The sequence below is a fragment of the Ovis canadensis genome, chromosome 15, assembly GCF_042477335.2.
Source record: "Ovis canadensis isolate MfBH-ARS-UI-01 breed Bighorn chromosome 15, ARS-UI_OviCan_v2, whole genome shotgun sequence".
NCBI lineage: Eukaryota > Metazoa > Chordata > Mammalia > Artiodactyla > Bovidae > Ovis > Ovis canadensis.
In genome coordinates, this window is record NC_091259.1 from 59,007,362 (window position 1) to 59,035,227 (window position 27,866).

At 47.2% G+C, this 27,866-nt stretch overlaps 1 protein-coding gene across 1 annotated transcript in view; it reads right to left on the reverse strand.

The window, feature by feature from the left end:
• Positions 1–26,928, reverse strand: part of CLPB (ClpB family mitochondrial disaggregase) — a 139,540-nt gene extending 112,612 nt beyond the window's left edge. The window contains exons 1-2 of the mRNA XM_069554581.1: positions 26,439–26,928; positions 22,143–22,194 (exon numbers count right to left, since the gene is read on the reverse strand). Of these exons, the coding sequence (XP_069410682.1) occupies positions 22,143–22,194; positions 26,439–26,841 (455 nt within the window). The 5' untranslated portion in view covers positions 26,842–26,928. The remainder of the gene's footprint in view (positions 1–22,142; positions 22,195–26,438) is intronic.
• Positions 26,929–27,866: the final 938 nt, after the last annotated feature.

Below are 27,866 nucleotides of genomic sequence, written 5' to 3' on the forward strand. Positions count from 1 at the left end.
ACCTCCTGACACCCCAGGAAAGGTACATTATCCTCTGAGTCTCAGTCTCTTTACAGGCCCACTCCATGGACAGAGCAGTCTGGTGGGCTACAGTCCACAGGGTTGCACAGGGTCAGACACAACTGAGTGCGCGTGCGTGCGCGCGCGCGCACACACACACAGACACACACACACGTCCTGCAATCTGAGGGAAAGGGTTTTGCAAACCCGAAGGATCATTCCTAGGACGTAAATCTTACTGCAACGGTCCTGGAGTCCAAAGGCTGGAGTTCAGATTCTGGTTCTGTCACTAATTAGCTGTGACACTGGGGCTATTAATCCCTACTATGCAAGGTGGTTGTAAGGATTAAAACAGATACCACAAGGCAGAACTCCATAACGAGCGGGGGTACCTGGTGAATCAAGGAAGGACCAGAACAAACAAAAACTACAAGTGACCCCAACTCCAAACAACTTTTCCCCTTTCAGAGCTGAGTGGGCCCTCCCCTACTTCCCTCAGGGTGCAGAGCAGCCCCAAAAGTTAGGGTTTCACAAGCCCAGGTCTCCTCCATTTCATTTTGTTGCTTTGCAAGTGAATGCCCAGCAGGCAGTCATTTCAAAGTCCTGGGACAGCTGGGCGGGTGGATGCCTGCTGAGAGCAGCTGAAAGGGCCTCTGAGGCCTGAGAAAGCCACCCTTGCTCTCCCCTGTGATTTTCACCAACGAACAAAGTGCGGCAAGTGAATTAATCTCTTTTAAAAAGAGCAATGCTTGTGACAGAGCACGGTGTCTCCGAAAAGGTTAGGATTCCATCATCCCTGAGATGATAAGTGGAATGCTTAATGCAGGTTGCCACTCAGGGCAGAGCAGCCTGTGGCTGGGGGCTGAGGAGTGGGGGTGGGCACTGCAGGCCTTTCTGGGCACACTCCAGACTTGTGGAAGGCCCTTCTCTAATGAACTAGGTCTCCTGCTTGGCAGGGCAGTGGTGGGTGACACTAATTGGGGGTGACCCAGGGGAGATGATGGAGAGGAAACCACACACTAGCAGTCCAGAGCTGAATTCCAGCTCGTGTACAACTCCCAGGCAGTAGTGCAGGGCATGAAAATAAATGACAGACCCCTCGGTTCACACGCAGGCTGTGGCATTTATTTTCCTGCCTCCCCTCCACTGCCTGGGAGTTGTACATGAGCTGGAATTCATGGTGGGCAGCCGTGGACGAACGAGTGACTCAGCCTCTGTGAATCTTGTTTGGTCTCATCTGAGTGACAGCTCATGCTCTCTGAGCCTGTTCCACAACTGTTAGAAATGGGAGAGGACGCCACCAGCCCTACTCCGTATGTCACGCAGGGGCACCATGAAGAAACGACAAGACAAAAATATATAAAAGCACTTGGTATGCAATAAAGCACTACACAAATGGAAGAACCTATTTTATTGTTATCATCATTTTCTAATGAGTATCTACCCCATTTTATGGAAGTAACAGTAAACTAGGATGATATATCCAAGGTGCACACAGAACTTAGAATATAAGTGCTCCAAATTTTCTATGGATTGGTAGGATGGCCTCAAATTCCCAGGCAAGGGCAATGGTAGAATAAAGGTTTCCTGCTTCTTGGCAGGACAAACCTAGACAGTGTGTTGAAAAGCAGAAACATTCTGCCAATAAAGGTCCGTAGAGTCAAGGCTATGGTCTTCCCAGTGGTCATGTACGATGGTGAGAGCTGGACCATAAAGAACACAGAACACCAAAGAATTGATGCCTTAAAACTGTGGTGCTGGAGAAGACTCTTTAGAGTCCCTTGGACAGCAAAGAGATCAAACCAGTCAATCTTAAGGGAAATCAACAATGAATATTCACTGGAAGAACTGATGATGAAGCTGAAGCTCCAGTATTTTGGTCATCTGATGTGAAGTGCTCACTCATTGGAAAAGTCCCTGATGATGGGAATGATTAAGGGCAGAAGGAGAAGAGGGCATCAGAGGATAAGATGGCTGGATGGCATCACCGATGCAATGAACATGAACTTGGGCCAACTTTGGGAGATGGTGAGGGACGGGGAGGCTCATTGTGCTACAGTCCATGGGGTCACAAAGAGTCGGACACGACTGGGCAGCTGAACAACAGCAGCAGCAGCCGCAAAGCTGATGACTTCCACAGGAGAGAAACGAACCAAGGGGGGAAAAAAAAGCAGCAGCTCTCCCATCTATCTTCAGGAGAGTCCTGAAGGCTCTGGACCAAGCAGGCAGCAGCGGTTATCTCAGGTGCGGAAGGGAGTCAAACTTCCACTTCCTACTGTGAATGCTTCTCGATTGTTAGAAGTTTTGTTGCTGTATTTTTTATAACAATGAACATACTATTACTCCTTAAAAAGAAAAAAAAACTTTCTTAGGAAAAGAAAAACTTTGGACCTAGAGACTTTTATACTCAGTGAAGCAAGTCAGACAGAGAAAGGTAAATATGTAATATCACTTACAGGTGGAATCTAAAAAAAAAAAAAGATACAAATGAACCTTTTTACAAAGCAGAAATCAGGGGCTTCCCTGGTGGCTCAGTGGTAAAAAAATCCGCCTGCCAATGCAGGAGACAAGGGTTTGATCCCTGGTCCAGGAAGATCCCACCTGCCTCGTGCCTACTAAGCCTGCACACTGCAACCATCAGGCCTGCTCTCCAGAGCCAGAGAGCTGCAGCCCTGGAGCCCCCACGCTTCAGGGGGGCAACCGCTGAGACCCGCACACCTAGAGCCTGCGCCTCGCAGCAGGACTAGCCGCTGCAGCGACAAGGCAGCCCCGCTCACTGTGACTAGAGAAATTAGCCCCGCAGCAGTAAGGACCAGCATGACCGAAAATAAATAGATAAAAATATTTTTAAAAAAACAACAGAAATCAAGTCACAGATGTCGAAAACAAACTTATGGTTACCAAGGGGGAAAGGCAGTAGGGGAGGACTAAACTGGGAGCTTGAGATTGACACACACACACACTATCTATAAAATAGATAACTAATAAGAGCCTATCACATAGCACAGGGAACACTATTCAGTACTCTATAGTGGCCTGTAGGGAAAGCGATCTGAAAAAGTATGTATATGTACATCTGACTCACTTCGTTGTACAGCAGAAACTAACACGTTGTAAACCAACTATATGCCAATAAAAAAATCATTTGAAAAAAGAAATCACTTTAAAAAAGAAAAAGAAAGACCTGCCCCTTCTTCTTCCCAGAAGTCTTCCCTAAGAAAGCCGTGGCTTATGCTAGCCTGTATCTACAGCTGTCAGTTTCCCTGTCCGACGGTCCCAGTAGTCAGCATGGCCCCCTAGAAATGCCTTGTGTCTCGACTCCTGGCGCTGGCACAGTGGCTCAGGGGCTGGACAAATGCATGCCTGTGGCATTCTACAAAATGTCTACACAGATCTCTCCCCTATACTCACATGCCTGTCTTTTCCCAAGAACTCGGGCTCCTGCATATATGTGGAAGGTGTAGGTGTGGCTTCTCACTCTCAGGGCTGGGGATACTTAGACACAGGCCTGGGGCTGGAGGCCATGGGTTTCAGTCATGGCTCTCTCAACAACTAGCTGTGTGACCTGGACAAATCTGTCTCTTTGGGCCTCACTTTTCTCTGTGGTAAAATAAGGGAACTGAATTAAATGATTTCTCAAGTCCCTGCCAGAACTAAAATCTTAGGATTCAAAATATGTACAGCATCAAAGAAGTTGGGAAGTGAACTCCTAGCAGTCACAGGCACCAGCATGACTTCCAAAGAAGAAAGAACTCCTCAGGTTTGCTGTTTATTGGCGGGAGGGAGGGAGTCCCAGACAGGGATACAGGATAGTTTTGAGTTATTCCAGCTTGATGAGCTCTTCTACTCAGGGGAGGGAGGTACCACTTGGTTTTTCTTCCTTCTTTATGACCAATCAATACAAAGCGGCCACTGAACCGCTTGCATTGTTCCAACTGGTTTCAAGACCCTCCACATGAACTGCCCTCAGCTGCAGCTGGGGAGGGGCTTGAAGGGTGGGGAGCCCTGTCCCACCTGCACCAGAGGCCTGGAAGCAGTGAGCCATGCAGACTCAATCATGATTGCTATCTGGGCAACAGGGCCCTAGCTGGAGCCTCGCAGAAGGTCCTGTTTACAGTAATAACAGCACCAGGCCCTGCTGTCTGAGCAGAGGCAAGGTGCCTGGGGCTAGAATCCTCACAGCCTCCATCTGTGCCTTATCTACAAGGTTGCCCTGGGCCGGGAGGGGTGGGGCGAGGCAGGAAAGGCTGCTCTCAGAACCCGGCCAGGGTTAGGCAATTCCAGGCAGGTCCCAGCGCTACAACTCCACAGACATGGGGCTTCTCTGGCATCTTTTGCTATCAGTCCTTGAACCGAACACTCTCTTTCAAGGGCACCTCAGGGCCTTGCCCCTAGGAATCTCTCCAGATGCTCTCATTCCTGGTGAGGCGGCCCATCCCAGCACTGCCATATCTGGACTACTCCAGAGGGCAGTGGGTGGGCAGTGAGAGGGGAGGACTGGCACTTATGTAGCAATTACAAGTAAGGTGCACTGCGTAACATACCTGCATGCTTCATAACCAGTTAACTTCCTATCATATACAGTTTTTCAGTTTCTGAATGTAAAGAAAGATGCGCTGAGATCAGTCTACCCAATCCTTTCTCTTTATAGATATACATACAGAAGCTCAAAAAGCACCAGCCTTGGAACAGCCTGATATGGACGTAAGCCCGCACCTCTCTTCCAGACTGTGTGACTGTGGGCAGGTCATGTTAACCTCTGAACCTCAGCCATCCTACCTTATAACCTGGTAACTGAGGTAACCAAAACTGTACGCGCACTTCTAGTGTTAGCTATCATCATTACCACTGTTCTATGTGTTCAAAGGCACACAGCGGAGGAGCTGTATCAGAACTTCACTGAATACCGCCGGATTAAAAAGAATAAAAGCCAAAGCTGGGGGGTGACCATCCTTTGTCCCATCTTTCTTATAGTTTCTAGCAGGAACTTGGCACACATTTAAAGTGCATAGATTATTTTTTTTTAACTTTTTATTTTGAAATTATTTCAAACTCACACAGCAGTTAAAAAATAGCATGCACACACATACACCAAACTCAGGTATATCCTTCACTCAGATTCTCATTACATTTTGCCTCACTCCTTTTCTTTCTGTTTTTTCCTAGACCACGTAGGACTCTAAGCAGGATACCGAGGACTCTCTGATGAATTCTACAGTGTTCTTGCCTCCAAGGTATTCACTGCACAGTTACCTCACAAACAGCTAAAATGCAAGCAAGCACCATGTGAGTGTAGTGCACAGCAAGAGCCACAGGCACGACTTCTTGGAGGCAGAGGCATGAGCTGTGCCAGAAAGGATGGACAGAAGCACAGATTCCCGTAATGCACTCCTGGGATCTTCTATGGGAGACAGCTCTGCTTCCCCAAGCAGTGTGTGCCATGGCAGGGACTCAATAAAACACAAACCCAACAATACAAGGCCAGAAAGGGGAGGAGGTAGTCCAGGGCACCCCTATCTGGGTACCTCTATTCAGGGCTCTAAGTTATGTCCCACTCAGCAGCTGCCCTGGTGACAAGAAGGCAAGGACTGTCTAGGCAGCTGAAGTGTGGGAAAGGGCCATGAGTGCCACCTACTGGCACCACAGCAGGCCTGTAGGCTGCCACAGAGGGCAGCTGGGTGTTGCCAGGAAACCTGTTATCCTATGGCAGTGAGACACAGAAGTAGCCCAAATTTCTAAAATTGGGTTGGTACTTGAGCTACTACTGCTAAGCTCCAGAACCCTATGAGATTTTCAGTAAAAAAAATGGACTGTGCAAAGCCAACCACAGTATCTGGCCCTCTAGATAGGAACAAAATTTGGCCTTCATTAATTCAGGTTTGTCCCAGTAACAAAGTAGACTCTTCTCCAAGTCAGGCTCTGTGTTGAGCACTGAGGGTACACTTGAATCAGACATGGATCTTGCCCACAAGGAGCTCCTGGTCTGAACTGGTGGTGGGGAAATGGAGCACAAGTAAGTGTTTTAAGGATCACAGTGCTCTGAAAGCTGTTTGTAGAGGGTCACTGACCACACAACATGCTTGGCTCTTCCAGTCTTTCAAAACTCTTAAACTGTGGTGTTCAAAAGAGCTCGTGTTTCTACAGCAGCCTACTACGCACCAGGCACTTGACATTTACAATCTTATCTGGTCCTGTGATTAGAGAAGGAGTCATAAAGAGAGAGGGTAACTGGCTTGCTTAAGATCACATGCTCAGTAAGTGGCAGCCTGGGCTGGAGCCCACCCTCTCTCTATTGAACCACACTGCCTTCCAGGGTATATATCCCAACTTCTTCTCTTTTCCCACACACTTAGCCTGGGATCAGCACAAATATCTGATGGGACTAATCAGCTGACCCTAGTGAAAAGACCCTGACGCTGGGAAAGACTGAAGGCAGAAGAAGGGGATGACAGAGGATGAGATGGCTGGATTGCATCACAGACTCGATGGACATGAGTTTGAGCAAGCTCCAGGAGCTGGTGAAGGACAGGGAAGCCTGGCATGCTGCAGTCCATGAGGTCGCAAAGAGCTGGACACGACTGAGCGACTGAACAACAATCAGCTGACAGAAAATGATTAAAAAAAAAAGGAAAAACCTTACGTAGAAAGGAAGTTAAAATGATGAATGGAGATACTCTGATTAGTTCTGCTGTCTAGAACCTTCTCCCTTGGAAGGGACCCCTTCTCTTAGACTGAAGATGAGAAAGGCCAGATCCCTTCGTGGTAGTCTACATACTACTACCACCACTTTCACAGCTGCATGGTAAAGTGGTCTTGACTTTAGGTTAAAATAACCTTGGCAAACAAACCTAATCAGTAGGTTTTAGAAGTATAGGAAGTCCTAGTTCTCTGCAGACAAGCTTAACAGACTCTCAGAGTATAATGCATCTGCCGAGAAAGCTAATGCAAACTCAGGCCATGTTAACAGACTCATAAAATCTCTAAAAAGGGGATCACTGCCCTGCTCTACACAATGATAGTCACACCACACCAGAATTCAAATAGGGCACCAAAAGCTTTGTGGCCATTTCATTACAAAATGACTAGGATGAGAGAAGACTTGAAACCATAGTTTGGAGAACCAAGGTTTATTTGGCTTGGAGCTATTAATATTCAAAAGTCTGGAACAGGGAAAGGGAGCTGTGTAGTCTTAGAGGACAGAACAAGGACCAAAGAGGCAAGCTGTAGAGAGAGCTAACTACATAACAGCAGCCCACCATGTGTCGAGCGCTATGCCAGGTGCTTTCATAACATTACCTCGGAATTCATCACAACATAAAGTATTTTTCTAATAACAAAGTGCCTGTGTGCTCTGTCACTCAGTCATGTCCGACCCTTTGCAGCCCCATATAGCCTGCCAGGCTCCTCTGTCCATGGAATTTTTCAGGCAAGAGCACTGGAGAGGGTTGCCGTTTCCTCCTCCATACAGAGTGCTTATGCTTACATTACTCCAACTGCCCAGAATGTCTTTCTACCCAGCTCCTTATATCCAAATACTAACATCTCCAGGCCCAGACTGAATGCCCCTCTTGTCTATAGACACTTAACATTCTGTATGTACTAATTACAATTCTCTTACCAGACTGAACGTTCTTTGAAAGGCAAAGGTCATCACGATACATCATGATTCAATGCTGAGTGGGGCATACTGCTCATAATGGGCCTTAAGAATAAATAAATGCCAAAGAAAATGTACAAATGACCAAAAAAAAACTCATGAAAAGATGTTCATCATTAGCCATCAAGGAAATACAAACCAAAACCACAAAGAGGTATCACTTCACACAACGGCTCTAATAAAAAAGACAGCAATAGGTGTCGGCAAAGGTGTAGAGAAATTAGAAGCCTCACGTGTTATATTGCTGGTGAGAATGTTAAAATGGTATAGCTACTTTGGAAAACAGTCTGACCATTTCTCAAAATGTTAAACACAGAGTTACCACATGACCTAGCAGTTCTACTTCTAGGTATCTGGCCAAGAGATATAAAAACATACACTCACACAAAATTTGTACACACATGTTCGTAGCAGTGTTATTCATAATGGCTGAAAAATGAAAACACAAATGTTCATCAACTGATGAATGTGTAAACAAAATGTAATATATCTATACATGGAATACTGTTCAGTCACAAAAAGGAACAAAGTACTGCACACGCTACAACAGAGTGAACTCGCTCAGTCGTGCCTGGCTCTTTGTGACCCCGTGGACTGTAGCCCGCCAGGATCCTCTGGCCATGGGATTCTCCAGGCAAGAATACTGGAGTGGGTTGCCATTTCCTTCTCCAGGGGATCTTCCCGACCCAGGGATCGAACCTGGGTCTCCCCCATGGCAGGCAGATGCTTTATCCTCTGAGCCACCAGGGAACACATGCTACAACAGAGGTGAACCTTGAAAACATATTAAGTGAAAGAAGCTGGTCCTAACAGGACACATATTGTATGAGTCCATTGATATGAAATACCAGTACAGGGAAATCCAGGGGAAAAGAAACTCAATTAGTAGTTGCCAGAGGCCGGGAGAGGGGGGAATGGGGAGCGAATGCTGATGGGACTGGGTTTTGGAGGGGAGGTGGGGAGGCAGTGATGACAATGTTCTGGAATTAAGACACCATGATGGCTGCATAATTTCATGACTATATTAAAAAGCCACTGCACTGTATCCTTTAAAAAGATGAATTTTATGATGTGTGAATTGTATCTCAAAAGGAAAAAGAATAAGTGAATGAGTAAATGTTTACTCAATCAGAGTAAGCTTATTACTCAGGAGACAAGAGTATGCCTCATGCCTAGAGGAGCCCAACTGTGGGCTGGACGGGGCCCATCAGAGAACCTGAAGAGGAGACAAGAACACTGGAGAGGAAGTGAGGCTGAAGACAACAGTGCCTTGGGCTCTGTCTGACCCATCAGGGGCTGTACCTGAGTCCCAGGTGGCCCTGGGAAGGATACTGTTCTGCCTGCTGGACTCTGACCCCTGGGGATTCCACGGGACTCCTCCAACTGTGTGTGCTTTACATTTGGTCCTGCCCACTATCTGCAAAGGCCAGTCAAATACACAGACTTCCCAGGAGGCCTGGGCGCTATCCCCACAAACAAAAGGGCATTGAGATGGAAGACTGAGTTCAGCCTCAGAGAGGGATTCTTATGCAGCCTTCCTGGGCCTCCCATCCACATGAATGGAGGATCCTGGAGACCAGTCAGTCCACCCAGCTGCTGGACCCTGCTGGGGAGACTCTGGAGAATAAACAAGGTTTCATTTAACCAATCAACGGCCAGACTCCATCTGTACTGTGTGCTTTGTGAGTGCCCAATTAGCCTTGCGTGAGTAGCTATGGTGGAGGCAGGAAGAGGTGCTGTCCACCTGGCTGGGACAGCATGGCCTGGGTGAGGAGACACACGCATGAAGCAACTGTGGAGAAAGACAAGGAGGTGAAGACTCAACATGATACCATCTGGCTCAGACTTTGAGGCTTTGGGAATTTTGATAAGAAAGATCATCATGGGCTAGAACAAGCAGTTAACTGCAATGAGAAAAGCATACACTTTGTATTCATGTGGGACTTGGTTTAAATCACAGTTCTAGTCCTTATGAGTTGCAGGGTATTAAACGCTCAATCATGTCCGACTCTGTGACCCCCATGGACTGTAGCCCGTCAAGCTCCTCTCTCCATGGGATTCTTTGGGCAAGGATACTGGAGTAGTTTGCCATTCCCTTCTTCAGGGGATCATTCTGACCCCAGGGATCGAACCTGGGCCTTCTGCACTGCAGGCAGACTCTTTACCGTCTGAGCCACCAAGGAAGCCCAGGTGGAAAATGGTCACAGCACAATCTGTTTTGCAATACTGCAGCAAAAAATGAAGATACCACATATACCGTATCTGGTACTCTGCCTCACGCACACACACAGAGTGGGCATCTAATAAACAGAAGCTATAACTACTAGGGAAGGTGAGCTTTCTGGAAGAGAAAGGGCTTGAAGGGGGCAATAAACTATGAATAGGATCTAAACAAAAGAACGTGGGTGTTGGAAGCATTACAAAGGCGAACAGGTAGGAAGAAGTAAGCTGCATGTTTAGGACCAGAGAAGTCAAGTCTGACTGGAATGGGGGTTCCTGGGATGGAGGGGAGTCAGGCTTGACTGGCAGGAATGCAGGGTTGGGGGGCGGGGAGGGGCGCTGTCAATGAAGAGCAGAGTTGAGAGCAGGACAGATTAGGGATCTAGATTTGACATTCATCTTCAGGAACCTTGTACAATCCTAGTAAGGCAGATTGAAATGGTTCTCCCTTGAGCTACAAAACATCTCCCTAAGCTTGGAAAAGTGCTGGGAGGAAACTGTGACCCAGGCAAGCTCCATTCTCCTTCAGGCCTCACAGCATCCTCATCTATAAATTGAAGTGCTAGGACACTTCCAAGGGGGGCAACTTTAGTAAATTACTCAAGCAATCCAAATTTCTGTTTTATCATCTGTGAAATGGGGCTATACTATTTTCATAGTTGTTAAGGATTTAGTAATTTAAGTCTCATGTAATGCCTATTTCAAAAAAGGCATTTAATAAACACCAACCACTATTAGTAACAGTTAATGTTATTAAAATATTACTATTTTATGTATTTGAATATACATACACAAAGAATATATGTTAAAAATATACAAAATTATATTGTTAAAGTAATATGCTAGAAACATTAAGTGAAACTCTGAATAAATGTGGGTTCTTAAAAAAAAGTGATAAAACTAAGGTGATAGGTTGGGTGTTTTTTTGCTCCACCTTAATTCATTTACCTTAGGTTCATTAGTTCGGGTCTTTCCGAATGATCACACTAGTTTAATAAGATTGTAGAGGGTAAAAACTGAATATCCAGAAAATTCTATCCCTTATCTTATTTTGCTAATTCAGGGGGGAAAACCTGGTATAATTAACAACACTCAAAAACAACCCTTACTACGCACTGAGCACCTAGTAAGTTATTAGGCACAGCACTAGCTGGTTTTTTTCATTTAATTTTCTCACTGAATACACACAGCAATGGTGTGAAGTAGCTCAATCATCATCCCACTCTGCAGATGAAGAATCTAAGGCTAAAATCTTAGGTTACTTTCCCAAGGCCACAGAGAGCTAACAAATGGCACAGCTGGGATCCAAACCCTGTCTTCTGAGACTCACGACTGGGAATCAAAGCTTGTTTCCTCAGACTCTGAATTCCTTTCTGCCAGGATTCCCACTAACGATATGAAAACCTCTCGGGCAGACCCACTGACAGAGGCACAAGACGAGAACCACTTTACTTGCCTTAGTAGGACTTTGGGCCTAGGACCCTTGTCCAAAGGGAGGAGAGGGAAGGAACCAGGATGCAGGCGAGCTTAAGTTCAAAAGTAAGATTTTCTGAGACAGCAGCACTGTGAGGCAAACTGCTAAAGTGAATATGGTAAATCCATAACATATCAGTTTTACTAATTTTAATATTCTTACATTTCTCTCTGTTCCTCAGTTTCTGGGAAAACTCCTTGGGAAAAAATCCAACCTGGTTCCAGTCATGCTGGTAGGATTTGTGTTATGGCCATGACTGAGCCGCGGCTTTGGAGAAGCAGCACGTGGGCCATAACAATGGTGGAGGGGAGACTGAGCCAGACAGCTGCCCCTGCTGGGAGCCCTGAGGGACTGCAGTTTTGCGGCCTCACTGCCTCCGTGGCTAGATCAGTGCCCAAGCCTGCCACACAGCTGGTAGGCACTCAGATTGGTTCCCAATGTTTCTCAGCAATCAGAACTGATGTGCTTGCTAGCACATCAATCCCCTCCCACCCACCCCAACTCAGCTGCCGCTGCTATACAACGGAGAGCCTCCAACGCCATGCAAGGCCTGCTTCCTCTCCAGACTCCTGGCACCCCTACCCCCACCCCAAACTGCAGTCCATCGGCCACTTGCTGTTGTCCCTCCCGCCATGGGGCCTCTATAAACAAAAGTTCCTTCTGCCAGAAAGCTCTTCTTGTCCTTCTTCACCTAAGTTAACTCTTTCACTTCGTACTTAAGCTTCCTTTGGGAATTTTTTCCTGGCCAGAGGAAATCTCTCAGAGACACTTGAGATTCTCTATATCATTCCTTTGCAGCATTTGTAACAGCTGTAATTTCATATTTACATGATTAATGTCTGACTAAGCTTTAAGCTTCATGAGACAAGGTCTGTACATTTTTGGCCTATCACTGATCCATCAGGGCTTAGCATAGTGTCAACACACAGTAGGCGTTATTTGTTGAATAAATAAATGATTGGATTAAATCATCATTTTAATTTTCTTTTTCCCTAAGGGGATGTCAATTCTTTTGTTTACAAGTTTATTATGACTGTAAATAACTACTAACATTTGCCTAACTCCTACCATTTACAAAACACTTTAAAACTACTCAATAAATATTTGTTAACTATTTACGTGAACAGTGATAAACAACACAGCAATGGTCTGCCACCTCCAAAACTCACAGTAGCATGTGTGTGTGTGTGTGAAAAAGAGAGAGCAAGAGAGAGAGAGAGAAGGAAACAGATGACCCATCCCAAAAGAGGGTGGTAAGTGCTATCACAGAGGAAGTATAAAAGTTCTTGGAGGGCTAGGGACGGCTTCCTGGAAGATGTGACACTGATGACCCAAAGGATGAAAAATCCTCTAGACCACGGGAATTCACCCTCCTAGAATTTTCATGAGTTTCTGGGAGGGGGGCCTGGCAAGTATCTTACAGTCGAGGTTACTGAGGAAGTTAAGGGACTACTAGCTCAAGACCACACAGCCAAGAAGCAGTAAGGGCCAGCACTAGAGGCTCAACCGCAGGGCTGGGCTTCCCTTCAGGGGCATCCCTCCTTGCTGCAAGCCACTGCAGTAGGTCCTGGCTGTTCTCTGCTCCCGGGCTTGGCCAACCACCTGATCCTGCGGGGCTTCTCAGCAGCTGACTGGCTGTTTCCACAACTCACCTACTCATAAAGTTTTGAAAAAGCTGCTAACCCAATCTTCCCCAGTAGTTTTCTATCACCAAGGAGCAAGCAAACAGAGATTCTGTAAGTTCACACCTCAGAAAACATGCCAGACCCTGGACCACTCTGCAAAGTTGCTGGGCTGGTAAAGGCCCACTTGAGTAAGCCCTGGAGTTACAGTGCATGATCTGGACCCTCTCCAAAGGACTCAGTTTTCTCTGTAGAGTTTAACACTGAGAACTATATTTCAAAGTTCTCAGGGGGAACCCCATTAACAAGATGTGAAAATGAAGATTTGAAAAGGGAAGGTCTGTGACTTATTAAAGGCTTCTTTGGTGGCTCAAATGGTAAAGAATCTGACTGCAGTGTATGACAACTGGGTTCAGTCCCTGGGTCGGGAAGATCTCCTAGAGAAGGGAATGGCTACCCACTCCAGGATTCTTGCCTGGAGAACTCCATGGACACAGGAGCCTGGTGGGCTATAGTCCACGGGGTCACAGAGTCAGACATGACTGAGCGACTAACACTTTAGCTTGTTTTTTTCATGATCTGTTAAAAGTCCCAAAGACAGTAACTGTGACAGAAGTGGAACTTAGGTCTTCTAATTCTAAAATCCTTGTACTTTTTTTGCAGCATTATGCTGCCTTCCAACATCCCAGCATTCAAAAAGAAACCTGTGTAGGTTATACCCTAGCATTCAAGAAACACTCATAAGCTTCAAATTACAAGAGTGATGCCAGTGAGGCCTTGACCTTCGGTCTAGAATAAAGCTTTTGTTTCAACCTACTGCAAGCCACAAGAACATTTACATATTTACTGGTTAAGAGAGTTGGATGTTTTGGTCGCTCTCATGCCATCATTAATATTTTCCCATCCAGCCAAAGTGATACAACAATCGATAAACAGCCTCTCAGAGGCCCCGAGACAGCCGAACGTATTTACCAGCCAGGGTTTTTGTTAATTAGATAAAATCCTTGGATCAATGTGCAGAACATTTACCTATATTGAAGCTAAGCACATTCTGGACACCTTAATCCTGGCACAATGACAGCAAGTGCCTCAAGCCCCAAGCTGGGGCATCCAGGGACAAGAACCAAACCAAGCCATCAATGCAAAGCTAGAATAAATGTGTTTGGCCTCCAACAAAACCCAACCCTTTCTTCTTTCCTGTGTTGCAAATCAAATCAGACTTTTTTCCAAAGGTATCTAGTAAACAAGTTTTAGCTGGTATGAAGTACTTTAATGTCTAAAACCATCAAACCAGAAATCAAAACAAGATGTCAAAACAATCTCTAGACTGATCTTTGAGGCAGCATGGCATGTACGGCAGGAAGAGTCAGAAAGATCCATTTAACTGTCTGCTTGACATCTCCACTTGAATTTCTCACTGAAATGTTAAATTCAACATGTTCAAAACTGAACTCAATCTTTTCCTCCCAACCCAGTCCTCCTCCCCCAGCAGCTTCATCTCAGAGAACGGCAACAGCATCTCCACCGCTGATCAAGCCAGAAAACAGAAATTCATTCTTAACACCTTCTTCTCCCTAATCAACCATATGCAAATTCATTCATTCAAGATTCACCTACTGAGTACCTCCTACGTACCAGGCACTGATGCTGTTCTAAACATCACCAAGTCCTGTCCAACTTACCTCCTCCATCTCTGCTACTGACACCTTATCCCAAGTCACCACCTGCCACCATCCTTTCTGGTCTGGACTACTCCAGTCACTATCAACGGGTTTTCCTGCATCTACCGCAGCTTCCTATCAATCTGTTCTCCATGGAGCAGCCAGAGTGATCTTTTAAAATTACAGATCTAGATCATGTCACCAAGTCTCTCTCTCTCTTTCTGTCACATACACACACCTTAAAATTCTTCAGTGGCTGCCCACTGTTCTTAGTAAAAACCATTAACGTGGCCAACAGATCCAGTGTGATATGGTCCTCGCTTAACTCCCCAACCTTATGTCATGCCCTCTCCCACTTACAGTCCAGTCATTCTGGACTTCCCTCAATTCCTTTGCATCTTTTCTTGACTCAGGGCCTACTGTCCTTTTAACCCAATATTCTTCTAGCTTTCTCTTCATCCTTCAGAGTTCACTTTAACTTCGCTCAGATGCTTTAGCTTACTGATAACATACCCCCAACCCTCCACCGCTCTCATACTCAAGATTAGACTCCTAAGTGTCTTGTGCTTCACTTTTTAACAAAGTTTTACTGAGATATAATTCACACACCATAAAATCCATGTATTAAAAGTGCACAACTTGTTTTTAGTAGATTCAGAGTTCTGTGATCTTGACTACCAACCCCAGAACATTTTCATTAGCCCCCCCAAAAAACTCATCATTTCCTATTCCCTCCCAACCCCGGCCTTTCCAGTCCTTGGCAATCACCAATCTACTTTCTGTCTCTATAGATTTGTCTATTCTGGACATTTTATATAAACTGAATCATATAATATGTGGTCTCTTGTGTCTGGCTTCTTTCACTTAGCATAATGACTTCAAGGTTCTTTAACGTAGCACATAGACAGTATTTGTTATTGATAAATAATATTCCACTGTATGCCTGTATCATACTTTTTATTTACCCACTGATCAGTTAATGGACTTTGGGGTTTCTTCCCTCTTTAGGCTAGTATGAATAATGCTGCTATTAACATTCTTGTACCAAGTACATTCATGTACGTTTTCATTTTTCTGGAGTACACACCTAGAAGTAGACTTGCTGGGTCATATGTTTAATATTTTGAAGAACTGCCAATTGCTTTCCAAAGCAATTACACCATTTCACATCCCCACCAGCAATATTTAAGGGTTCCAACTTTTCCACATCCTTACCAACACTTGCTATTATCTGTCTTTCTGATTACAGTCATCCTAATGTGTGAGAAGTGGTATCTCATTGTGGCTTTGATCAGTATTAAATATCCCCAGAGAAGGGAATAGTTGGCCACCCTAGTATTCTTGTCTGGAGACTCCCATGGACAGAAGAGCTTGGTGGGCTACAGCACATGGGGTCTCAAAGAGTCAGATATGATGGAGTGACTAAGCATAAGCACCCTAATACTAACGATGTTGAGCATCTTTTCATGTGCTTATTGGTCAATTTGAATATCTTCTTTGAAGAAACATCTATTTGGATCCTTTGTCCACTTTTAAGTTGGGCTATCTTTTATTTATTGTTGAGTTTGCGTATTCCTAATACAAATCTCATACTAATTTGCAAATATTTTCTCCCTTTCTGTGGGAAAAACTTCTCACCTTCTTGAAAGTGTTCTTTGAACACAAACATTTTTACTTCTGAAGTCCACTTTATCTCATTTTCTCTCTGATTTCCTGTGCTTTTGGTGCCATATCTAAGAAGGCTTGCCTAGCCCACAGTCACAAAGATTTACTACTATGTTTTCTTCTAAGAGTTTTATAGTTTTAACTCTTACATTTAAATCTATGATCCATTTTAAGTTAATTTTTGTGTACAGATGAGATAGGGCTACAGTTGTATTTTTTTTACATGGAGATATCCAGTTGTCCCAGCACCATTTGTTGAAAGGGCAAATTGCACTTCATTTTAAAGTACGTAACTATAACTGCATAGTCACCTGGCTCCCAGTTAGACTGTAAGTACCAGGAGGGCAGGAACTGTGCCCATCCTGTTCACCACTGTATTTCCAGCACTCAATCCAATACCTATCTCCTAATAAGCACTCAGATATTTTGGCTGAACGTAATACATTTATTATTAACAATAAACACTAACAACTCTATTATGAATTATAGGTTTTATCATTTCCACATTACTTAGGCTTACAGAAGTTAAGCAACCTATGCCTTGTTCTGCTGGTTCTCAATTTTTGACTTAAGTGTTCCCTCCTCACCTGAGAAGCAGGTTAGTGAGCTCCTCAGAGCAAAGATTGCTTCTCCTTCCTCATTTTGTTGCCACCAACACAAAGTCAGCTCAGGGCTAGGCAGAAGAGACAGGCTGGACAGATGAGTGACTGACGGACAAATGGACAATGCTCTCCATAACCAGGTCCCTACTTATCTCCAGTCTCTCCTGGCCTCAGACTCTGATCCAGCAACATCAAACAGTGTAAGAGTATACAGCTTCCCCTCCTCACCACACACTCAGGCTGTTTCTCGCCTCAGCCTCAGTACTATCACTTACACTGTTCCTTTTGCCTAGAATGCCTTTGCCGTCTATTTGCTAAACACTCCTAATATTTTAAGACTCTGATCAGGCGTCATTTCCTCTGGGACATTTTCTCCTGTCCGCCCGGTAGATGAGGGCCATGTGCTGGGCTCCTGTCTCAGCACTATGAGTGGAGACAGCCTAAGGACCTGCAGTGACTGGAGAGCACGGTGTCTGTCCATGAATCCTCCAGGCAAGATCACTGGACTGGGTAGCCATTCCCTTCTCCATGGGATCTTCCTGACCAGGAACTGAACCTGGGTCTCCTGCACTGCAGGTGGACTCTTCATCGTCAGAGCCACCAGGAAGCCCTCCTGTCTCAGCACAGATCATGCTGCGTCACCAGTCTTCCCCTGACTCCTTAATTGAGGGCAGGAAGCGTGTCTGGTCAGTTGTCCCCGATGCCAAGTAAACCACCCAGCATGCGGCAGGTGCTCAGTAAGCTTTCATCAAACAAACAAATGAATCCTGGAGAGAAAGGGCAGTCTGAAGTTCAAGACTGATACCACCATACTTCCTTCATTTAAAAAATGCTTGTGCTGATGGAAACAACTGAGTTAAGCACTCAACAGAGGCCTAGCTCCCTGCTGGGAGAAGGGGAGTGGGTAGGGGTATAGTCTTTCACCCAGACTTGTTTGAAAAGAAATGTGATCTCCGCGGCGAGAACAGGAGGCCTCACTACTCCCAGCCCCGATAGCTCCTCACTCGGCTCTGTCCGATCCTGGACAGATGTGCCTTCAGACTGCCCTGGGCCCTAGGTTTCGGTTGAGTAGGTTCCTGAGTCCAGGAGCCAGGCGTGGGGTGGGCTGAGCCCAGAAGCAGAGCCACCTGCTCACGCTCCCGACAGGTGGGATGGAGCCTCAGGACCGGGCTCCCACTCCTGAAGAGCCACAGCTGGACCTGCAAACAATGTTTAAGTGCCTTGGGGGAAGAAGGAAACAGCTGCCACACAAAGAGAAAGGAGAGGAGGACGGGAAGGAAAAGAGATCCAGTCTCCTTCTGATATAGCCAGCTGGAGTTTGAAAATTAAGACTCTGGAATGCCTGCTTCCGGTTTGCTGGCAAGTCAGTAAAAAGTAGCTTTCCCCAACTTTCACTGTACTGGAAAAGAGGATAAGACATGTGTGGAACCAGACGTTGTCCCTGCCATGGGGAGGCACACAATCCAGTGTTTAAGGTGAAGGCCAGTCCAAAGCTCCTTAATATAAAGAACATGGTGAGCGGCAGAAGCCTCCCTGTGCCTTTAGCCAGGCAGGCCCACACCACGAATGGTTAGCCGGCTCCACGTAAAACAGGTAGCAGTGCCCACACTTCAGAGCTGTTGGTCTGATCATCTCATGCTGCCTGAGGATTCCTCATCTGTTCCTGATTTGGGCAGTGTGTGAACCACGCTGGTTTTCCTGTTCATGGGCTGAGTGCCTCTTCACAGTCCTGATGATCAGCCCAGCTTCTCCCACCTGACCTAAAACTTCTCTTCTAGTAAAGCAGTCTTCTCCTGCACGTCTGGCACGGCTCTTCCTAGATGACCTGACCACCAACCCCACCCCCTCCTGTCCCCACCCCAGGCCAGCAGAAGGTGCAGGGCAATGGGCAGATCACACTCAGCTGGGAGGAGTCTGAAGTACTTGAGTGGAGGCTGGGAGGCTTTAAAGCAAAGGTGTAAGGAACACAGTGTACACACAGCGGTCTGTGTGGAAGGCCCACACCTAGACCCCAGAAACTGCAGATTCCAGAGTATCCTTCAAGAAGATGATGAAACTCCCCACCTCCAAACAGAAGAGCTTTGAATTGCTTCCCTTCACTATCAAGAGCTCTCCCAAGGCTCTGGGAAGGTAGGGGGTTATCAAGGCAGAGGCACACACAGCCCAGAACCCAGAGAGGGACGGGAGAAAAGGAGGGGAGAGACAGCATTACTCCAGGTCTGAGTTTTATTCCAAATACTGATTTGACCACACAGATCATATACATGGTGACCCAACTGTGTATAAACTATGAGCAAATATTTTTAAAAATTGAGAATGGAATTCTATCCTGGTATTAGCAGCTCTGTTGGGCAGAGCTAAAGGCCAGGACACAGATAGGAAGAAATTAACAGTAGTGTTAAGCACCTGTGCAGAGTCTAGAGTGTAAAAAGGCTAAATAATCAAGGACCTGTGGTAGGAATTCAAGGAAGTTTCCTTCAAGCAAGGGTGGTCAGCTTCCCTCAACTCCTTCATGTAGGTCCAGCTCTCTGAGCAGGAAGAGCTGTGATTGGCAGGTCACGTGTTTGTTTCCTTGAGACCACATGATGAAGGTGAGGGGAGACCGTCAGTTCTGAGGGGCCGGGTCTGTGCGTTGCTCATCTCTGCCTCCCTCACAAGGGGTGAAGGGAGATTCTGATTGAGTCTTCATGATCGAGAGAGACAGGACAAGAGGAGGCAGGAGAAAAGCAGGTTAGAGACTGGGGACATAAAGGGAAATCCTTGCAGACACTAGCCACATAGGCAAGAACAAATGTTCTGAACCACACACATACCATAAATTCAATCACTTTCTGTAATTTGGGGGTGGGAGGCTTAACTGTTAAGAAAAATGTATATTTGAAAGAGCTAAATCAATCAGCCCTTGGGGGCTAAGTGAAACAGAAAAGGAATACGTCAAGGCTGTATATTGCCCCCCTGCTTATTTAATTTCTATGCAGAGTACATTATGCAAAATGCCGGGCTGGATGAAGCACAAGCTGGAATCAAGATTGCGACAAGAAATATCAATAACCTCAGACATGCAGATGACACCACCCTTATGGCAGAAAGCGAAGAGGAACTAAAGAGCTGCTTGATGAAGGTGAAAGAGGAGAGTGAAAAAGTTGCCTTAAAATTCAACATTCAAAAAATGAAGATCATGGCATCCGGTCCCCACTTCAAACACATAGGGAAACAATGGAAACAGTGATGGACTTTATTTTCTTGGGCTCCAAAATCCCCTCAGCTGGTGACCACAGCCATGAAATTAAAAGACTCTTGCTCCTTGGAAGAAAAGCTATGATAAATCTAGACAGTGTACAGAGACATTACTTTGCTGACAAAGGTGCGTACAGTCAAAGGCATGGTTCTTCCGGTGGTCATGTACAGATGTGAGAGTTGGACCATAAAGAAGGCTGAGCACCGAAGAACTGATGGTTTTAAACTGAAGTGCGGGAGAAGACTCTTGAGAGTCCCTTAGACTGCAAGGAGATCAAACCAATCAATCCTAAAGGAAATCAACCCTGAATATTCATTGGAAGGACTGATGCTGAAGCTGAAGCTCCAATACTTTGGCCACCTGATGAGAACAGCTGACTCACCGGAAAAGACCCTGAGGCTGAGAAAGACTGAAAGCAGGAAGAGAAGGGGACAACAGAGGATGAGATGGTTGGATGGCATCACCAACGCAATGGACATGAGTTTGAGTAAGCTCCGGGAGATACCGAACGACAGGAAACCTGGTGTGCTGCAGTCCATGGGTTCGCAAAGAGTCAGACATGACTGTCTGAACAAAACTCAGCCTCCCCTGGTGAGGAACAGGTGCTTTCACAGCCCTGCTGCTCTGCACACGCATGGCCTGTCCTGGCTTGCCAGAGGAAAGCAGCAGCCTGGCAGCAGTCACCTAGCAGTCATCAACAGGTGACTAAAGGGTCAGCAAAGGCCTTAAATGAGGGGCACAACCAGCTGCCACCCCGTCATGCCACCATACTGCAGCAGAAGGAAGCAAGGCTCATCTGTTTCTGAGGGAATGAATATGCCATACACTGCCTGCAGTTATGAATGGCTCTTATAACAGCAAGCTGACATCTGTGCTTGGTTTTTAAGATGCATCATCGCATGTTTATTAAACTACTGCTCCATCATATTTATTTGGCTAAGAAACAACTCCCAGCCCATACTTCCAAAAGTGGTTTATTAAAAACTAAGCCTTGAACATTAATACTCAAAAGCACCCTCAAGAGTCAATAATAATATGGCAGATAAAATGAAAGGGAATCAAAGCAGTAAGTCTTGATGGGGGCTGTGGCTGCCTTTCAATACTTTCTTTCACATTCAGGCAGCTGGAGTGGGGAGGAGCACCATGGGTACGCGGTGCTGGGTGCGCTGATAGCCACTTCCATCACCTAATTTCCTGTCCAAAATTTGGACATGGTGGCAGGGAAGGGAGGGTGTCCCACAGCCACCTAATCTATACAAAAGGCAGTGGAAAAAAAAAGAAAAAAAGGCCAAAGTTCGGCCGTATGCTGGGCACCAAGTTTCACCAAGGATGAAGCCTCTGCCCCTAACAGCCCCACATTGATGCCCCATGTCAGAGCATCCATCCAGGACAGACTCTATTCTGCCCTGGCAGCCGGCTGAGGCCTGGGTCAAGTCCTGTCCCTACGCGGGAACAAGCCTCCGATCAAACTGGCCAGTGGTTGCTGGGGGAACAGATGAGCTAGGGAAGCTGGAGAAATGCAGTCGGACCCCAGGCAGGCACCCAGCCCTGCAGGCAGGTGGCTCTGGCAGAAAGACCTCTTCCAGCTCCCTCCCAAACCTCCAAGTGTCTCCACTGTGCCCACCCGCACTCCATCCAGTCAATAAGCAACTACCCGTGGCCAACCCCACAGAGAAACAAGAACAAAGTGGAAGATTCACCGAGGAACCCACAAGATGTAGGAGGGATCCCAAACCATGCCCTGAGAAGAACAGAGCAACTGAGCGATCGCGGCTGTTTGGGGCCAGAAAAAGTGACACAGGAGCTGACTCTCTACCTTAAGATATCCAAGGGCTGGCCTGGGCCAAAGGAGCCCAAGTGACTCGCTGACTACACGAAGTCACAGGGTTTGGTTCCTCACAGCAGCGTGAGGATTTCCTCCAAGGCAGTCACCACCAGAGCAAGGGCCCCACCCCACTCAGGCCTCCTGCATGGGAGGGCAAGGCCTGGGGTTCGATACTCACCTGCTGACTTCTTGGACATTGTTGGCTCGAGCAGCTTCCATCAGGGCTGCATCTGAAGAGAGAGAGGGCACCAATCAGACTTCTGGCCAACCCTCAGAGCTTCCTGGAGGGCCCAGAAAGACAGTGGAAGTGAAGGCACTTCAGATACATGGGCTTTAACAAGTAAAAAGATGCCAAGATATACAAAGAGAAAGCTAGTCCTCCCCCGCCCACGTGAAAGCCTCTGTTAACAACTTGTCTTCCACATCTTTCTATCAGAGACCAGACTCAGAACTCTCATCACACAGGTGATCCAAGGAATGTGTTAGTACCAGGTGTGGCCTACAGTAAACACTCAATGTGTGAATGCCTTCGCCTTTCATTAGCTATAAAGCTCTACAGGGCTTCCCTGGTGGCTCAGAGGTTAAAGCGTCTGCCTCCAGTGCGGGAGACCCGGGTTCGATCCCTGGGTCAGGAAGATCCCCTGGAGAAGGAAATGGCAACCCACTCCAGTATTCTTGCCTGGAGAATCCCATGGACTGAGGAGCCTGGTGGGTTGCAGTCCACGAGGTCACAAAGAGTCGGACACGACTGAGTGACTTTACTCTGCAGGTTTATGTAACTATCACATTATTAATCATCCCCCTACCTTGCCCCACTTTCTCTTCCAACTTCAGTCTCCCAGCCTAGTTTTGAATCTTGATGTTATAGGTCACAAACCTAGGAGGACAGAATAGGGAGGAGCAGGCAGAGGTGTGGACCCCTCCGAGAGTGGACAGAGCCTTGACCAGGAGCCAGGCTCCACCACAGCCTGTCCACTGTTCACCCTGTGCTGTGGTGGCCTTTCCCCCCTCAACGCCAGCTTCCCTGACTATAAAGCAGGGGCACTAATCCCTGCCCTGACAGTCTTACAAAGATGCTAAAGAAATAACGGTTGAAAAGCCTGCAAACATCCCAGTGCCAAACCCAACGAAGGGAGAGCCAAAGTAGAGGATTCCAATCCATCCCTTAGGAATTGCCAGGCCTAGCAGAAAGGCAATGGCAAGCTTGGCCTGGCCTGGGCAGCGTGCGGGCTGCTGGCACCACCTTGTGGCCATGAGGAAAAGCTGTCAACAGCAGAGGCACATTCTCTCTCCCAGGCGGCTGCAACACTGAGCTCAGCTGTTCCTGAGCTCCAACTGATGGGCACCAGACAGACTCAGGCCCAGCCCTGTCTCAGGGAGCTCTCAGTCCAGCCAAGAGAGTCACCAAGTGAAACAGAGAGGCGGGGTGGAAGAGCAGACCTGGGTCTGGTCTTAACTCTGCCACTTACTTGCTTTATTACCTGGCTCACTCACATAACCTCCTGTGTACAATATCCACCTTATCAGACATATGCAAACCAGTCCTGTGGTTCAGACCGATGCATAGGCCTACACATTGCCTCCTGGCCTAGACTCCAGGGCCAGGTCTTCCTCAGTTCCCCAGCTGTTCCCCCAGCACACAACCAGGATGCTTGGGCAGCCCCCAGCTGGAAGGGGAACAAGCCTTCCTCAGATACTGCTGTATTCTCTCTCCCCTCACTCTTTTAAAAAGAAGTAGCTTCTGCAAGGTCCCAGAGGGAATGAGGAATGGGCTGGGATTAGAACCGGGGTCCCCTGGCTCCTAAAGGGCAGAACTGATTACGCTGCACTGAGGGCCTTGGCTCACAACTCTCAAGTCAGGAGACAAGGGAACTGGCAAGTCAGAAGCGTTGGGATCGGTCATGGTTTGGTAAACGTCATATATTTTGGTAAAAAAGACCCCAGTGTCTTTTGCTGGGGTTCACATGCCACAGAGTCCAATCTGGAGCCCCCCAAAAGCTCTGAGGCAAGACCTTAGACACTTTCTCCCCATCTGTCTAAACCTGCTGGACTTGGGACATTCCCTGCTCATCAATTTTCCATGGCTTTCCATCACCTATAGGAGAATTTCAGACCCTCCAAACCCTCGCGCCTGATATCCAGACCCTACTCCCTCTGCTCTCACCTCATCTGAAAGACCTCCTCTCCTCCAACCAGGCTGGACAAACTGCTAGCCTCTATATGTACTATCCCGACCTGCGCTTTGTTCCTGGAAACATTTCCATAGAATACAAACCATCTTGAGGAACATTCACTAAGCACCTACACTAAACACCAGGGACTATGCTGGACAGTGCAAAAGTATTAAGGAAAGGAACTGGCATCAACCTGAAAATATCAAGACGCACTCCTTGCTCTCAAGGAGCTCACAGTATCACTCTCCTTTTCATCTCTTGCCTTATCCTTTACAACTCAAATTCAAATTCCCCATCCTCAAGGAAGATCTCCATTCAGGAAGGCTTTCCTGACCATGCTGGCCTTCTGATCCCCCAAAACACACTGTTAGATGATTCGCCAGATGCACAGGTCTAATGGCCCACATCGTCCCCTTAGCTGGCATTGTGTTAAGTCACGAGTTCCACATCAAGCTTTAAAGTAGGCGCACAGAGGGTATTCATACCTCTGTGGGTGTGGAAGTAATAGAATCATAGTGTGCCTAAGCTAGAAGAACCCTTAGGAGCTCTGTTTGCTGCTAAGTCACTTCAGTCGTGTCCGACTCTGTGCAACCCCATGGACGGCAGCCCACCAGGCTCCCCCGTCCCTGAGATTCTCCAAGCAAGAATACTGGAGTGGGTTGCCATTTCCTTCTCCAATGCATGAAAGTGAAAAGTAAAGTGAAGTCGCTCAGTCGTGTCCGACTCTTAGCGACCCCATGGACTGCAGCCCACCAGGCTCCTCCATCCAAGGGATTTTCCAGGCAAGAGTACTGGAGTGGGTTGCCATTGCCTTCTCCGTGGAGCTCTGTTTCAACACCCTCATTTTATAGATGAGGAAATAGGACCATGAGAAAGGGCAAAAGTCCAAAGTCATGTGGGAATTAAAGGTAGAACAAAACAAGACCCCAGGTGACCTTACTCCCTGCCAAGGCTCTTCCTATACAGCTGGCCACATCCTGCTGAATAAACAAATGAATGTCAAGGGCATCCCTCCTCTTGGTCCAAAGTCTCAGAGCTTGGGATGCATGGAATCTTGAAACACCATGCCTCACTCTTCTCTTCGAGGAAGAGCTGAGAACCTGAGTAGCTGGACTCACGTAGGCTAGAAGTCTAGCTCTCTGCCTGCTCTCCCAGTCCCTGCTCGACTCCATGCACCCAAGGGTGATGCCAACCTGGGTCAGCCAGCCCCCGTGGTTGCTCTGGTTCTCCAGGGAGCCACCTCCCTGTATTCCTTGTCCTGCCAACTTCCCCACATAGCAAGATCACCTCATGCCTGAGACCAGGCACAGCAGAACCCTAGGAGTCTCCCTGATGAACACAACCACACTGCTGAACTTCAAAAGGAATCAGAATAACAACACTGTAAGAGTAGTGAGAAATCACCCTTCACCTGTGGGGAAACAATCTAGAGAGGAGCAAGCAGAGCCAAAGTTGGCACTGAAACCAAGTCTCTTCCCTTCTTAGTCCATGGACCCCAAGGACTGTAGCGTACCAGGCTCTTCTGTCCATGGAATTTTTCAGGCAAGAATACAGAAGCTGGTTGCCATTCTCTACTCCAGGGGATCCTCCCAGACCAAGGATCAAACCCGTCTCTTGTGTCTCCTGCATTGGCAGGTGGATTGTTTACCACTGCACCACATGGGAAGCCAAACAGGTTTCCTGGAGACCTCTTAAAAGGAACTGAACCAGATAGAATGGTAGAAAAATAGGCCACATGCTAATTTCAGATGTTTAGTCCAGCGCTCCCATTGTACAGATGGATAAGGTGATACTCCAAGAAAGGAGGCTAACCTTTAATAACTGTATTATTATAATACAATAATTATTATTATGGGCTTCCTAGGTGGCGCCAGTGGTAAAGAACCCACCTGCCAATGCAGGAGACATACAAGACGCAGGTTTGATCCCTGGGTAGGGAAGATCCCCTAGAGGAGGGCATGGCAACCCACTCCAGCAGTCTTGCCTAGAGAATCCCATGGACAGCGGAGCCTGTCAGGCTACTGTCCACAGGGTCCCACAGAGTCGGACACGACTGAAACGACTAGGCATGCATGCAATTATTATTCTAATACAGTAACAGTTGCATAATTTGAGAAATCACACAACTCAGAAGCACTGAACTCCTCAGCCTGCTCTATGACCAAATTATGTCTGGGTCCTACCAGGACTGAAGCTCTAGTGGTCTAAATCTATAAGCAATTCCCACCCTCCAACCTCATGGACTCAGGACCCACCTCCCGCCTCTCACTTGCACATAACCAGACTGTCCCAATAATCACCCTTGCTGGACGGGCTCTTGCTGTAACAATGAACCACCAGTGCCGTGGCCAGGGCCCACACGCCCAAGCCGGCTCTGCTGAGGACTCCATTCCAGCTGTCCTGCCCAGGCAGTGTATCTTCGGGGCTAGGAAGATGTCCCCACGTGGCAGCTGCAAGGTAGGGGGTCTCGGTACGTCCTCTCTGGCGCCCTCCAGTGGCTGCCCCTCCTCCGGTGAGTAGGGCCGGCGACGTTCCATGGCGCCCCCCGACGGCCGCCCTCAGCCACTGAGGCTCCCCGCGGCCCCCGGTGGTCACACTCTGGCCGGTGGCACTTTCGTGGTTCCGGAGCGATGGGGACCTAAGCAGCTGGAGAAGGAGCCGCGGCGCCGGCGCTGTTCTCTTCGACACCAGGGACCCCAGCATCGTGACAGCTGCTTCGATAACCCTCTGGTGCCGGCCCCTGTGCTGACCACTTCCAACATGGCTGCCGCGGCGCGTTCGAAGACGCCGCGGAGTGGAATTACGCACTACCTCACGGGAGTGGTAGTCCCTAACCCTAGATCTTGACGTAGCGAGGGGGAGAAATAAACTACACTTCCCAGAAGGCTGTGGAACTTGCGTCATAATGACTGCAGACTTACAGGATCCTGGGGCGTATTGGGAAATGGAGTTTGGACATGGGGGCGTGGCAAGAAGGGAAACACCTACCAGGGGCCAAGCCATTAGAGTTAAGGTTGGAATCCCAGAGTCTTCTTCGAAGTTTAGCTAAAACATTCGATGCAATTTCTGAGTATTGTAAATTAAACGGGACTCTTCAGCAACTTGTGCTTCTTTTAGCTTCTTTTTAACCTGGGACTGCTTTTCACAAAGATACCTAGGGTAACTGATGCACCTGAAATAGGAATTCCTTTTCTTTTCTCTTTTTGTTTTTTCAACACAGACATTCTTTCTGTTAAAAAGTTGATGCCTAATCTTGCTTTCCCACTTACCCTATATTTAAGGTGCTTTCATATGTTCTATCTGTCTCATCCTTGTGGCAGCCGCATAAGGGAAGCTGGGCTAGGACTATTATTCCTGTGTACAGGGAAGGGAATTTAGGCTCAAAAATAAAAGAATTTGTCAATAGATCAATACGTAAAGCTCAAGCCTTCAACTCCAAGCCATCGCCCCTTTGATACTTGCACCCCTATCCTGCCCTCATTTCTCCAGATTGAACCCGTGAGCAGGTGAAAAATGAAGTGCTTTTTTTTTCTAGGTGAGAAATGGATTTATTTAGAGAGAAGCACACTCCACAGAGCTCCAGGCTTCTCAGAAGCAAGAGCAGTCTTGGGAGAAACACACTCCACAGACTAGAGTGTGGGCTGTCACAGAGGGTATGAGTAGTCTTGAAATGCAGTGTGGTTAGTTTTCATAGGCTGGGTTATTTCACAGGCTGATGAGAAAAGCTG